This window comes from Sceloporus occidentalis, unplaced genomic scaffold, assembly GCF_023333645.1.
Source record: "Sceloporus occidentalis isolate IW3139 unplaced genomic scaffold, rSceOcc1.0.p SCAF_7, whole genome shotgun sequence".
Taxonomy (NCBI): Eukaryota; Metazoa; Chordata; class Lepidosauria; order Squamata; family Phrynosomatidae; genus Sceloporus; species Sceloporus occidentalis.
In genome coordinates, this window is record NW_028316987.1 from 59,451,051 (window position 1) to 59,465,098 (window position 14,048).

Here is a 14,048-nt window from a genome sequence, read left to right on the forward strand (position 1 = left end):
GGCTGACAAGCTGGAAGTAGGTATTATCAAGTTTGTGTTCTTCAAAAATACCAAATGAAAGTACTGATTTCAGTTAACTTAACCATATATTTCTGCTGCCAGTAGAGTGCCTCAGGACATTTTCCTTGCACACATGATGCACACATTTTGATCTTTATGAAGGGCCCACACTTGAAAATATGGGATTTTTGGCATCTTGTTCAAACAGTATAAAAGGAAAAGCTTTCCAGCCCTCAATTAGGAAATATCTCTTATAATAAAAGACAAATACAAGCCTTATAAGAGGCAAGCTTTCTCATCCTCAAATGAGGGATATTCCTTATAACAAGGAATACATCACCCACTCCCCAAAGTGTATTGCACTGCCAGCAGCATCCACCTTTAGAGGAGGATGTGATTGCAGTTCTTGCTTCGCCTTCCTAAGCAGGAAGCAGAAGATGACGTGACAGTGATGATGCTTATGCCATTTAAGAAGGATGCCTTGGTAGTTATAGCCCCAGCATCCACCCATCTGAAGAGGAAAGGGATGTGATGCTACCACCTCTGTCTTAACCTGCTTGTCCAAAAAAGAGAAAGGGAGGGCACCTGTGTCCCAATCCATCAGCATACAAAGGAAAAGAGGGGATACAGCTGCTACAAGAGAGACAATCATACTGGCAGCAGCACCTGGACCTCTATGGAGGAGGTAGAAGCTGTGGCAGCTGGCGGCTATAGTCCCATCATTGTCAGAAGCCAGTTCTTCAATGCTGTGCAGATCAGTGGCTGCTGCTCCACACGACATCGGAGCTCCCACTAAGGCAAATGATGATGGGGAAGGTGAGTGAATTTGCTGCTTCCAATGCCTCCATCAACTGAAGCAATAATCTAACCAAAGCAATAGAAAAACCAGTCTGGAGCTCAGTGATAAGAACTACTGGACATGTATTATGCTGTTCTATGAGGCAGCAGAAAACAAGCTTGCTCCCTCCCCAATATGCATACGTACATCCCCCTTTTAATTGTGTTTCTTCCAAGCAAAGGATCAAGCACAGGATCTATAGCGTCTTCCAGATTTTCAATCAGGACAACATCTCCGCAAGCCAAAGCTCTTTCAATAGTTTTCAAAAACCTTCATGGGGAACATAAAACAGAGTTAGAGAATGATTCAAGAGAAAAAACAGTAGATGTGTATAGAAAGCAGAGAAATCTTGCAATGGTTGTTATTGTTGGATGAATGGGAATGACAGGTCAATTAAAATACTCATATAGACAAATGTTGGGTTTATTAATTTAATTCATTAAAATATTATTTAATAATATTAATATTAATATTAATATTAATATTAATAATAATAATAATAATAATAGCATTTATTTATAACCTGCCTCTCCCTGTGTTGGATCAAGGCAGGTAACATCATATAAAAAAGAGAAAACAATAAAATCAAAGCACAGAAACGGCAGATAAAAGTACACTAGACTCCAGATTCCCACTCCCCCCCTAAAATTAACGGTAAAGCAATTCCCAAACAATGGGCAATAAAATCAGTCAAGAACGAATCAGTCCGAGGAGAATAATTTAAGCAAGTGGAGAGTGAGATTAGGGGATCAATTTGGGAAGGCCCACTGGAAGAGATCCGTTTTTATTGCCTTCTTAAAGGCCTCCAAAGATGTTAGTTGGTGGCTCTCGTCCGGCAGATCATTACAGATTTTTGGAGCGGCAGCAGAAAACGTCCTCTGGGAAGTAGTTACCAGTCTAGTTCTCTCTGACTGTAGTAGATTCTTCCCTGAGGATCTAAGAGTGTGAGAAGGATTGTATCCAATCTTTCTCACAGCATGGGGTTCAAGTATCAGTAAGGCTATGCAACTATCCAGTCACTCTGGATGTGACCTTATTTAATATATTAAAGAGCCTGATGTGCATTAAAACAAGGAGAACTCTATTGTGGCAAATTTAAAAGGAATGAAGTTAAAAAGAAATCAGGTGTTTTCTGAGAAGAGCAAATATTTATGATTGTATAGACTGAAAAGCACATCAAAAACAAAACAAAACACCAGGAAATCTACCATGTTGTCATTCATGCATACAATGCATACGCACACTTGGTCAACATACACATACCCCTTCTGTCCTAGTTGTACAATTTTAAGGCCTGTTCCATATTTATTTTTTATCCATTTTATTCCTTGTAGTTGAGGATCTATAAGAAGTGGCCAGCGCTCACAGTTTGTAAGAATCGCAGCATTTTCTATCGACATTCTATCACTTGGTAGTCCTTCATTATTCCATGAGGCAATCATTGCATCATCAGTCAACATGGCAACCAAATCTAAGTCTTTACTGATTGGAATAGGATTCTTTGAAATAAACAGAAATACAACATTGTTATAAAGGTAGCAAGTGACCTGACAAGAGGACATTATGCATAAGGATAGAAACAAAACAGTCAGCAATGCCACATTTTATTATCACTCAGTAAAAAAGTACCTGGCAAGTATTACCCATTTTTTTCTAAGCAGAAGGGCATTTTCATTTTTTTTAAAAAAATCCATTTTCACGACAGAGAAACTAGAATATTTTTTTAAAAAAAGAAACATATAGAGGCTTACTTTTTGTGATCTCAGGAATGGAAGCCACATAGATTCCACTAGCTCATGACGATATTGTTTGGTAAAGGACCCAATGTAAGAAACGAAAGCTGCTGTCAGCAAAACATCGCCACACACAGTTACTTCTTGTGCTTCAAAAGATTTTATGGACTGAGTCCAGCGAACATTTTCAGACTGAAAGAAAAAAATTATAAAACAGCATGAGGATTACCAGAAGTATATAGTTTCCCAAGCAAAGGTAGACTTGGATGACAGAATTGGGGGCATACTTATCATATTTGCAGATGACACCAAATTAGGAGGAATAGCTAATACTCCAGAAGACAGGATCAAAATTCAACATGACCTGAATAGACTAGAAAGCTGGGCCAAAGCTAACAAAATGAAATTCAACACAGAGAAATGTAAGGTACTGTACTTTGGGTGGAAAAATGAAATGCACAGATATAGGATGGGGGACACCTGCCTGAACGAGACTACATGCGAAAGGGACCTGGGAGTCCATGTAGACCACAAGTTGAACATGAGTCAACATTGTGACGTGGCAGCTAAAAAAGCCAATGCAATTTTAGGCTGCATCAATAAAAGTATAGTGTCTAGATCAGTGGTTCCCAACCTGTGGGTCGGGATCCCTTTGGGGGTTGAACGACCCTTTCACAGAGGTCGCCTAAGACCATTAGAAAACACATATTTGCATGTAGCAGTGAAAATAATTTTATGGCTGGGGGTCACCACAACATAAGGAACTATATTAAAGGGTCGCAGCATTAGGAAGGTTGAGAACCACTGGTCTAGATAAAGAGAAGTAATAGTGCCATTGTATTCTGCTTTGGTCAGGCCCCAGCTGGAATATTGTGTCCAGTTCTGGGCACCACAATTCAAAAAGGATGTTGAGAAACTGGAGCATGTCCAAAGGAGGGTGACTAAAATGGTGAAGGGCCTGGAAACTATGAGGAACGACTTAGGGAGCTGGGAATGTTTAGCCTGGAAAAAAGAAGGATAAGAGGTGATATGATAGCCCTGTTTAAATACTTGAAGGGATGTCATATTGAGGAGAGAGCAAGCTTGTTTTCTTAACAAAGGTGTTAAGAAGTCATTCAAGAGGGGAAAGATGTATAAAATGATGATGTTAGTCACAAAGCCTGCATTTTCTGAAGGTGTTTTGTTGTTTTGTGTTGCATCTATGTAAGCAGGCCGCTCCTTCTTCTGGCCATGAGGCATTGGAACAAAGCATTCCAAAGTCCAGGAGATAAAATTTGAATTCCATTAGCAGTACAAAAGATCCAAGATGTCTCCATCCTTTGTGAGGTAACACCCCTTTTGTTTGATAGCTAGCCCTCTACAGAACAACACAACAACAGCACCCTGAGAAAATGCAGGCCCATGACTAATATTGCAATTTTATATATTTTTTTCTCCTGTATGATTTGTTAAAACACCTTTACTGTTGAAGAAGCCAATGGGGCTCTGAAAGCTTGCATCGTGTATTTTGTGCATTTTCGTTGGCCTCATAAAGGTATCACTGTTTTGTAGATTTTAAACTAGGTTGAGAGATAGTGATTGGCCCAACGTAACCCAGTAGAAATGATGTTATATATATTCCACATTTCCTGATTTTGTAAAGAACCTATTATAATATCTCAAAGCCCAATTATTAAACAGAACTGTACTTTTCTAAGTGGAAATGTGTATATTATATATCCCCCCCCCTTTTAGTGGGAATGAACGTTTAAAAATAGCACTCCATAACAGAGTATTATGTCATTCATTTGAATACTTTTTTTTGCAGAACGTAACATTTTTTTCCTTTAAATCACCAGTTGAATTTAAACAGATAACAAACCTATTAACTTGCAGGCAGGAATTTTGATTTATCCATTCTTTTTGCTTGTTGTCACTGGCTGGTAAGTCATAAACAATAAAGTGCACCCACCTCATTCTGCAAACTAGCTGTGAAATTTGAAGATTTACTAAACACAGAATAATTGTCCATTTAAATCTCCAGTAATTTTACTGTACCATTCCAGTGTCATAAATCACAAGTGACGTTGGTTAACAAGGGTTTAAGAGTTGGAACATGCAGTGTAATAAATTTCCAGACAGTTAAAAATCACTATAATTTTATTCTAATGCATTATAGATTGCCTGTAATATCATCCTGGCCGGGGTGACCCATTTCTAATTTTGAACAGCTGTTCAGCACGGGAGTTAGTTAATGATTAAATATAAATTGCCTGATTTATTAGTCTGAATGGCTGAGCTTCCAGGTCAATGCTATATAGACAAAATCATCAGTCTTGATGCATTTCAGAGGTTAACTGTCTCCTGTTCAAGTCAAAAAGAATTTATCCTCTGAGGAAAAGAGTTGACACTCTCTATTAATTGCTCTATAATTTTTTCCTTTCTTTGTTTACATCAGTATTTTTAAAGGGGGGGGGGCTACTGTTTTGTAATAGTTTTCGAATCAGCCAGTGGGGAATTAAAGTAAAGTCACACCTGAGATGTAAGCAAGGCAACTGCAGGATCCAATAAATGGAATTTGTTTTTGTTTTTATCTTAATGAAAGCATTCATACCCAGGTAACTACAGACTGCTATTGAACAAATATAATACTCTTCCTTTTCCCTCACCCCTGCTCCCCAGAACTAGCCTGGATAGTAATATGGTACCTTAATCCTTTCTTGTTTCCCAACTGCCATCAACTCAACATCAACTTACGGTGACCTTATGAATGAGATATCCCCTATTCAACTTTTCCTCAACAGCTCTGCTTAGTAAGTTTATTGCATGGGGCTTGCAGAACGGGAACGGAGCGGAACAGAAGGAAACAGGAAGGGAATGGAATGGAATGGGGAAAAATGCATGTTATCACACAAGAGAACGCTGCCGAGAGTCCCCAATCCGTTCCCCAACTGTCCCACAGCAGCCAATTTTTAAGAACTGTTCAGAATCGTTCTTAAAAATTGTCTGCTGTGGGATGGATGGGGACTCCCGACGACATCGGTGTCCTCCTCCTGTGTGATAACATGTATTTCCCCCTGTTCTGTTCCCTTCCCGTTTCGCTCTGTTCCCGTTCTCCAAGCCCCGTGGGATAAACTTATAGGTCTTGGAGATTCATGGCTTCCTTGATTGAGTCCATCCATCTGTAATGTGGTCTTCCTCTTTTCCTATCTTGCCAAGCATTATTGTCTTTTTAGTGAATCATGTACTTGTCATGATAAGGCAAAAGTACGATAGTGTACATTTCATCTTGCCTTCTAGGGAGAGTTTAGGCTTGACTTGCTCTTAGACCCATTTATTTGTCTTTTTAGTAGTCCATAGTATCTGTGGAACTTGTCTCTGGCACCACATTTCAAATTACTTCATTTTCCCCCATCATCTTTCTCACTGCTTAGCTTTCACAATCGCACAATGAAATTGGAAATACGATGGCACTGACAATCCTAACTTTAGTATTCAATAATATATCTTTACACTTTAGGATCATGCCTAGTTCCTTTATAGCTCCAATTCCAAGTCCTAGTCTTCTTCAATTTCTTGCTTGTCTCCATTCTGATTAATGACTGATATGATGTATGGAAAATTTTGAACTATTTCAATATCTTCATTGCTTATTTTAAAGTTAGGTAAATAATCTGTGCTCATTATTTTTGTTTTCTTAATGTTCAACTGTAAACCTGCCTTTGCACTTTCTTCCTTGACATTTTAGTAATCTACATATTCATTACAGCTACACATCCATATTAGATTTCTATATTGACCATCAGGTGATGTCCATGTATGCAGTTGCTTGAAGGATGTATTTGCAATGAACAAATGGTTGGCCTTGAAAAATTCAATCCTGCTCTCCTCCTTCATTTATTGATCCTAGGCCAAAATTTGATACGTTTGATATCTTTATTCAGTCAACCAAAACACACAAAATACATGATGCATTACATGATGGATTATGCTTATATTTATGGGTTTTCTCCTACAGCATCACTAGGGGTGCATGAGAGATGTGGTCTGCACCATGTGACACCCCAGAAAAAGGTGTACACCTGGTGGGGCAGTACACCCTGTGGGAGTAGCACAGCTGCTGGGTGAGTAATAAAAGGTGCCATTCCTTTTCTCACTTGCCCAGCAACCGCACAGAACCCTGAACACAATGTCTGGAGGCCTCAGCACCACCACCCCAGCAATGGCTACTGCTCAGGGACAGTGCCTTCTGTTTAGGGTCTGGTTTGGCTGTTCAACCAAGCAGCCACACCAGACCCTAAAAAGGGTTGTCCAGAGGCCTCAGCACCACCCCCACCCCCATTTCAACAATGATAATAATAAAAGTAAAATATTTGGGGGGAAAAATCAAAAACTGACAAAACTAAAAAAAAGTGAGTTTTGCAGTTTTGGACTTTCCTTTCACCTCTGAGCATATCAACAGCTGAAAGTTCTTCTAATTTGAGTAAAGCTGGATCATTTTAGCAACAACATTACTTGTAACTGTCCTCTACTGTACCTCATTAACTCATTGAGTGCCCTGCAACCTGGCAATGTCATTTTCTGGCACTATCTCTAGTTTCATTTAGGATTGTCCCATGGTAAAAAACATTCAAAGGGGATTTACCATGCTCCTTCTGGGCAGTACTAACAAGTCTTAGCTATGGTATCATTACCATTGTCTCTGAGAGATCCTCCACCAATTATATTCCCCATTACTGCTGCTGCCCAGCACACTTTGTCTGGATCCTCAGCAAAAGCCTATCTGACATGGGAGACCCAAATAGCAGCACTGATGCTGTCAGCATAGCTTCTTGCCATACAGGAGCACACAATCCCACTGTGGAAAAGTACTTAATTATTATTAATTTTTTTATTAGTCTTACTGGATTCTAAGGCACTAAAAGCCAGCCATATCTATTTAAATTTTGTCATTTGATTTCCAAGTTATATGTAGACCTTCCAGGGGGAAAATGTACCAGTAATTACTTTTCTAGGCAACTTTTCTAACATTATGAAGGCTAAATGAAATATGACATTTAAATGCCTATTTAAAATACATTAAACATTCAGCTGGATATAAAGATTACATATTCCTCTTTCACCAGTATTGTATTATGGTATGTAGCATTATTATTCATTCAGGGAGAATCAATATTTAAGAAATGACCCTTATTGGCCACGGTCAAGGCAGGCAGATATATCATACACAAAGTCAAACTACTTTTGAAATGGATTGTATGTTATTCTCTGTAAGCTTGTGTACACATAGATACAAACAAACACACATGCCACACAAACAGTTGATTAGACACCACTGATTTCTGTGGGTTAGTGTTTAATACAAATAGTGTGTTCAGATTGATTAGTAAATAACCTCAGTCTGAATAACTTCATTTAATGGCTTGCTTAAACAATTACATGGAAACTAACCACTAAATAATTATCTGTTTTGTCATGAAGATGCTTTCCTACAGATTAAAATAATTAGAACACTGAATTGTGTAGAGGTGTTTTTTAAAAATGAGATATACATTATCTCCTTATTAAAAGATTAATGGTTTTTATGAACACAAGGCAGAAACAATGCAACTACTGTAGTCTACTTATCCAAAGGTTAAGTGCATTGTGGGTGGATACAAAATGACTCAGTCCTGACCTGAGGATTATTTAGTCTCACTGCTCATTAACCAAAGGCTGACCATGCTGTCAGAAAGAATTCACTTCTATGTGCTATGTATCTAGTGACTTAGTTACAGAGACTTTTCTCTGGGGACATCTAACCCATCAGCAAATGTATCGCATATGATGCTAAAATAGCAGCATAATGTCTAGGGTTGGATTACCAATTAGGCTAAATAAGCAATAGAAGGAGGCCTTTACAACACTGCCCCCATCCTGCAAGGTAATTATTCTGGTTTTTCTCAGTGTAGGGAATGTGTACACACTGTGCTCTTTGAAGGAAAAAAGAATCAATTATTTGGCTTTTGTTATTTACACAGTGCAATAGAAAAGCAAATTTATGTGCTAGAAATTATAATTTGTTTGCCAGTAGGAGGAGAAAGAATTTCCTCTGGGGAACATGAAAATCTACTGCTTAAGCATCCCTGGTGGTAGACTGAAATTTTATACATGATGAATTAAAAGAAATGTCAAATCATTTTTCTCAACATATCTAATTCTAGCAGACTAACTGAAAGAAAGAAGTTGGCAACATGAGCTTTTGTAGACTTCAGCCTACTTCCTCCGATGCATATAGGCAAACTGCTTTTATTAAAATACAGACAAACTGCTTTTACTCTTGAAAACAGTGTTAATGAAACGTCTACTTGCCTCAAGTCCTTTAACAAGCCTGTTCGCCAACTCAATGGTCTTACTGGTTCGGCCAACATCTTCTTGACATCTAACCTTTTCTGCCGTTGCTTTTTCAAATGATGCTGTGAGTCTGCTCAGATTGAGATCCAGTTCCTGTAGACAAAAAAAAAAGTGTTGATTCTCCTTGCTTCATTCTCCTATTAGTTCCACAGGAGCAGCTTGACAGGTGTAATGGCCTAAATGTATACCAATACTATAGGCTTCAAGTGCCATGAAAACCTCAGCCCTATCTACCTTGGAAAGTTATGTTTAAGAAGAATGAATATAATGGCATAATTAAGCTATATGTAACTGAACAGTGTTAGGGTAATGATTTGAAAGCTTACATCTGCTTACTTAAAACTGATTCCTGGCAGCTTCCAATTAAATCAGAATGATCTACAACCCAGTTCACAAGTAATAGCTTCAAAAGACTTTGAGTGGATGACCAAACTGATCAAATGATATTCTTCCTCCTAATTTTCAATTCCTGTAAGCAGTATAGGAATCAGATTTTGTGAAGTTACGAATACCCCAGATTTAAACATCTTTAAGTCATTAACTGAATCTATTAGATTTAAAACTGAGATTCAAGTAGGTCAGAAACTAACACCTCAAAAGGACCATTCTTAGTTTGATAAATTCATGTAATACACTTACATGTAGTCTAGCCCTTGGCTAATAAAATCATGAAACCAATAAAGCATAATAGTTTCAAACAAAACTAAATAACTTTGAGATATTTTGGTCAATGACCATAAATAAATTATAACAAAACTAAACTGACAAAGCACATACATTGCAAGAACACAGGGGAACATTAACATATCAAAGTGCAGAACTGAACAAGTGGAACAGTTCAATTTTTACCAGTCATCTAAAGGCCAATAATGAAACTTTCCTGGAAAGGATCTTCTATTGTTGGGGTATAGCTACACAAAAGGATTTAAACCCAAGAGATTATATTCTATCCATTTTCAAAACAAAACTATACAAGATAAACTATTTTCCATGGAAGGATTAAAAACAATAATTTACAAACAGTTTCAACAACAACATTCACTGTGTTGTTCCATACAACTGACAAGGATTTAATTTGTCATTTTGAAATATATTTTAACAGGTGTTAAAAATGAAGGGTACTTAGCACATTGCCATCCAAACTGATGATGTATTATTGATTACCAAGTAATAGCTACAACATTTATTAATCCTTATAGAAAATTATCAAGTAGGGATAAAAATCCTTCTGTATGAAAAATTGTTGTAACACTTTCTCCATAGGAAAGTCCTGGTTTATAGGACAGGGTTCCACTGGAAATCCATGAGACAGGAATGACTCTCTGGGCCATAGAATAATAGAGAGAGGGAAAAGGCATACTATACCAATAAATGATAAATGGGCATAATGTTGAGGAATGTTCTGGGAATTGCCATCTGAGCTAATGGATCAAAGTATGGATACAGCATGGTATTTAGAGGGAAAGTAACAGCCAAGCTACAGTATGTCACACAGTGTCTAGTTCCATTCTAAGTAATCAAAGCATAGAGATTGCACTTAATTTGAGAGTATCTGGGATCTTTAATTATAATCAGGAAAACAGACTAATCAAATGGCATGCATTTATTTGGCCTCTATTTGAGGTCATGTTTTGCATGGCTAAACTTTGCTTTGAATTAATCCAGTAGAGAACTATATACATGCTGTGCATGTTTGCAAATAGTGAGCGATAATTATAATTGTTCTTTAAATAAATAATGGATAGATGCATACACCTCCACACACCCCTCGCCATTGGGGAGAGAGGCCAGAGGACTTGCCTGCGCCTGTTTGGGGCGTTTCCCTCCACTGGGAGGAAGCCGGTGGCAGCGGCCTCTATAAAATCCCGGCTCGCCGGCCCCGACGGAGGACGCCTCCACACCCCCCTCGCCATCGGGGAGAGAGGCCAGAGGACTCGCCTGCGCCTGTTTGGGGCGTTTCCCTCCACTGGGACGAGGCCGGTGGCAGCGGCCTCTATAAGATCCCGGCTCGCCGGCCCCGACGGAGGACGCCTCCATACCCCCCACGCCATCGGGGAGAGAGGCCAGAGGACTTGCCTGCGCCTGTTTGGGGCGTCCCCACTGCCGCTGCTGCTAGCGTGGCCGGAAGAACTGTGGCTTGTGCCCTGATACCATCTGGGCAATCTGGTGTCTTTTGTTTTTGTCGTAACTCTGGGGGTTGGAGGGTTAATTGCTGTTTGGATATTGTTATTGTTGTTATGTAATATTGGCTGTTTTGTGATATGCTCTGAGAATTATATTGTTGCCTTTGTATTGAGATGTACTGCCATTGATGTTATGATGTTATGATGTTTTTGAGATATGCTGTATTATGTTATTGTTTGCGAATTGCTGTAAACCGCTTTGATTAATTCATTTTAGAAAAGCGGTATACAAATAAATCTTATTATTATTATTATATATAATAATGTTGCTGAATAACCTGGCATAAATCTATCATTTCCAGTTAAACATTTGGTGTACCAAATATAAAAAAGCACAAGATGTACACTTGATATACAGGAAGAGATGTAATAAGGCCTAATGCAACCATATCTTTTTGATGACAATGGATGCACAGCCTGGCATACCTAGAAAGCAATAAAAATCCTTATCTCTCCAGACAGATTCCAAGCATTACCGCAAAAAACAACAACCAACAAACAAATGTGTAAACCTGTTAAATTTGCTTGGAGGTGGAACAGGATTAAAATTGGACTAGGATTATACTCACTGCAAGTTTTTTCCTAATGGCAACTAGCTTTTCCGTGGCTGCTGCAAGTTCAGCATTTGCTTGGGCCAGCGCTTGCCGTTTTGGTTCGACATCACAGTATACCTGGGAATTCAAATATTACCACATTTAAAAAATAAAAATAAAAACAAGCCAAAGGAAAAAGTTTACCAAACACGTAAAACACCAGCATGTTGCTTTCTGAAGAGTATCTTCTCTCTGTTGTTTTTACAGAAGTTTATTAGGCAATATTTCAACTGGAATTGATTGCATCCTCCCTTCTTTTCAAGATGCACTTAAGTCATAGGAGGGAACATCACAGATTAGATAAATGGAGGTATTAAATATACATTTAATTAAAGCAGCATCCTGGAACATGATATATAATCTAGCACTTGTATTTCAAATAATCATTTACTATCAACTTGTTTTGTACTTATTATTTGTATATATATCACTATCCTGGTCTGTAATTTACTGGTCCTGAGTGAAAGGAAAGGAAGGGGCAAGTGTGTGGTTTTCCCCCCCTTCCTTTCCTTTTTGGAGTTTATTTTTCTATTTTTTCTAATTAATACTGCCCTTTCTGCCCTTGCCAAATGTAAAAAACAAAACAAAAACAGCCACTTGCAGTAGTGAGCGCAAAGGGGCTCTTGTGCCAATTTAAAATAAGAGAGGTGTGTCTAACTTTTTGGGATCCCATAGTGGTTCTAATATCCATATCCCAGCCCCTGTAATTTGTCTATCCAGATACTTATTTTACTGTTCTGTTGGAATACTGTGTCCAGTTCTGGGCACCACAGTTCAAAAAGGATATTGGCAAGCTGGAATGTGTCAAGAAAGGAAAGCCAAGACGATCAAAGGTCTGGAAACAAAGCCTTACGAGGACCAATTAAGGAGCTAAATATGTTTAGCTTGGAGAAGAGTATAATGAGAGGTGACATAATAGCTATTGTTAAATATCTCAAGTGATGTCATGTAGAAGGTGGGCTGAACTTGCTTCCTGCTTCTTCAGAGACTAGAGCATGAACCAATGGATTCAACTTACAAGAAAAGAAATTCCACTTAAACATTAAGAAGAAACTTTTTTTCCTTGAAAAAACAGTTTGACGATGGAATAGATTGCCTTGTAGGGCGGTGAACTCTCTCTCTTTGGAGGCCTTTATACAGAAGTTGCGTAGGCATCTTTCAGGAGTGTATTAGTTAGGCATTGCTGTGTGGCAGTGGGTTGGCCTAAATCAAGCTTTTGGTCCCTTCCAATTCTGAGATTTTATGATTCTGCTGGAAAAATTGCTTCTATAATGAAGGAACATCAAATGTTCACATTATATCAAGAAAACTCCATCTAATACAGTGTGCCCTTAGTATACATGGGGGATCTGTTCCATATCTCCCTTCAAATAAGGGGGAAAATGTGGGACTTCAAGTCCTGTTTGTTTTGATGGCCATGGGCACACGCACCATTTTAACATCTAGGGCTTGCCGTCCGCATAAGCTTAAAGCTGTAAACTGTACTCCAGTTACAATAAAATATATTCACAATACCTCATAGAATTTTACTATGTTGATAACCCAGGCACAAAGACCAGCTGCTGCAAATGACTTTGTTCGAACCAAGTTTGGGTTGAAATCTGGATCTTTCAAGTAATGTTCTTTGACTACTTTCAGACAGTTTTCAGGGATATGCTCTTTATCATAATTAATTAACGCTTGCAAGAATTCATCCACCTGGAAGAAAGCAACAAATGTATGCAGTTCATTATTGCTGAAGACTACTTCAACCCCACAAGTTGATTTCACAACTCAAAACTCAAAGAAGCTGATTTCCTGAAATTCTTGAAATTCCTGAAATGTAAATAATCTTGTCAGTTTAGGGACATTTCTCATCATGATTATCTGCCATTTGAGAAATAGGATCTTCAAACCTGTTTGGATCCCCCCCCCCCCCCATCCTTATGGCCTATTTTAAAGAATTCTTCAAACCCCTATTTGGCTTTGTTGGATGTACTTTGATACAGCGTTCTGTTCCAAACTATGGCTTGATGAACTAGACTGCATTTTTTCTTCTGATTTAGAGAACATACCAAAATTAGGTACTAATAGCTCATAAAAGTTTCCTATGTTTTGGATTTTTCAAGTAATTAATTGCCTAAGACACTATGGAAAATTACTTTTAACCACAGAATAGACTGTAAGAAATGTGTTTCAGTTGTGGAACCTTGTATATATCTTATGAATGCATAGGTTCTAATTACTATTACTGCTATTCCATTACAATTACTTTATATTCTGCTCTTTCCCCAAAATTAGGGCTCAAAGCAGCTCACAATTTAAAAGAGCAATACAGTTAAAAACATAC

The 14,048-nt window shown here is 38.2% G+C and overlaps 1 protein-coding gene across 2 annotated transcripts in view; it reads right to left on the reverse strand.

Annotated features, from left to right (window-relative positions):
* The window catches only part of DNAH11 (dynein axonemal heavy chain 11), a 176,720-nt gene that overhangs the window by 35,579 nt on the left and 127,093 nt on the right, over positions 1–14,048 (reverse strand). For both annotated transcript variants that reach the window (XM_089533095.1, XM_089533096.1), the window contains 6 exons: positions 13,235–13,417; positions 11,696–11,797; positions 8,902–9,036; positions 2,590–2,763; positions 2,102–2,337; positions 986–1,108 (listed from right to left, as the gene is read on the reverse strand). In XM_089533095.1, the coding sequence (XP_089389221.1) occupies positions 986–1,108; positions 2,102–2,337; positions 2,590–2,763; positions 8,902–9,036; positions 11,696–11,797; positions 13,235–13,417 (953 nt within the window). The remainder of the gene's footprint in view (positions 1–985; positions 1,109–2,101; positions 2,338–2,589; positions 2,764–8,901; positions 9,037–11,695; positions 11,798–13,234; positions 13,418–14,048) is intronic.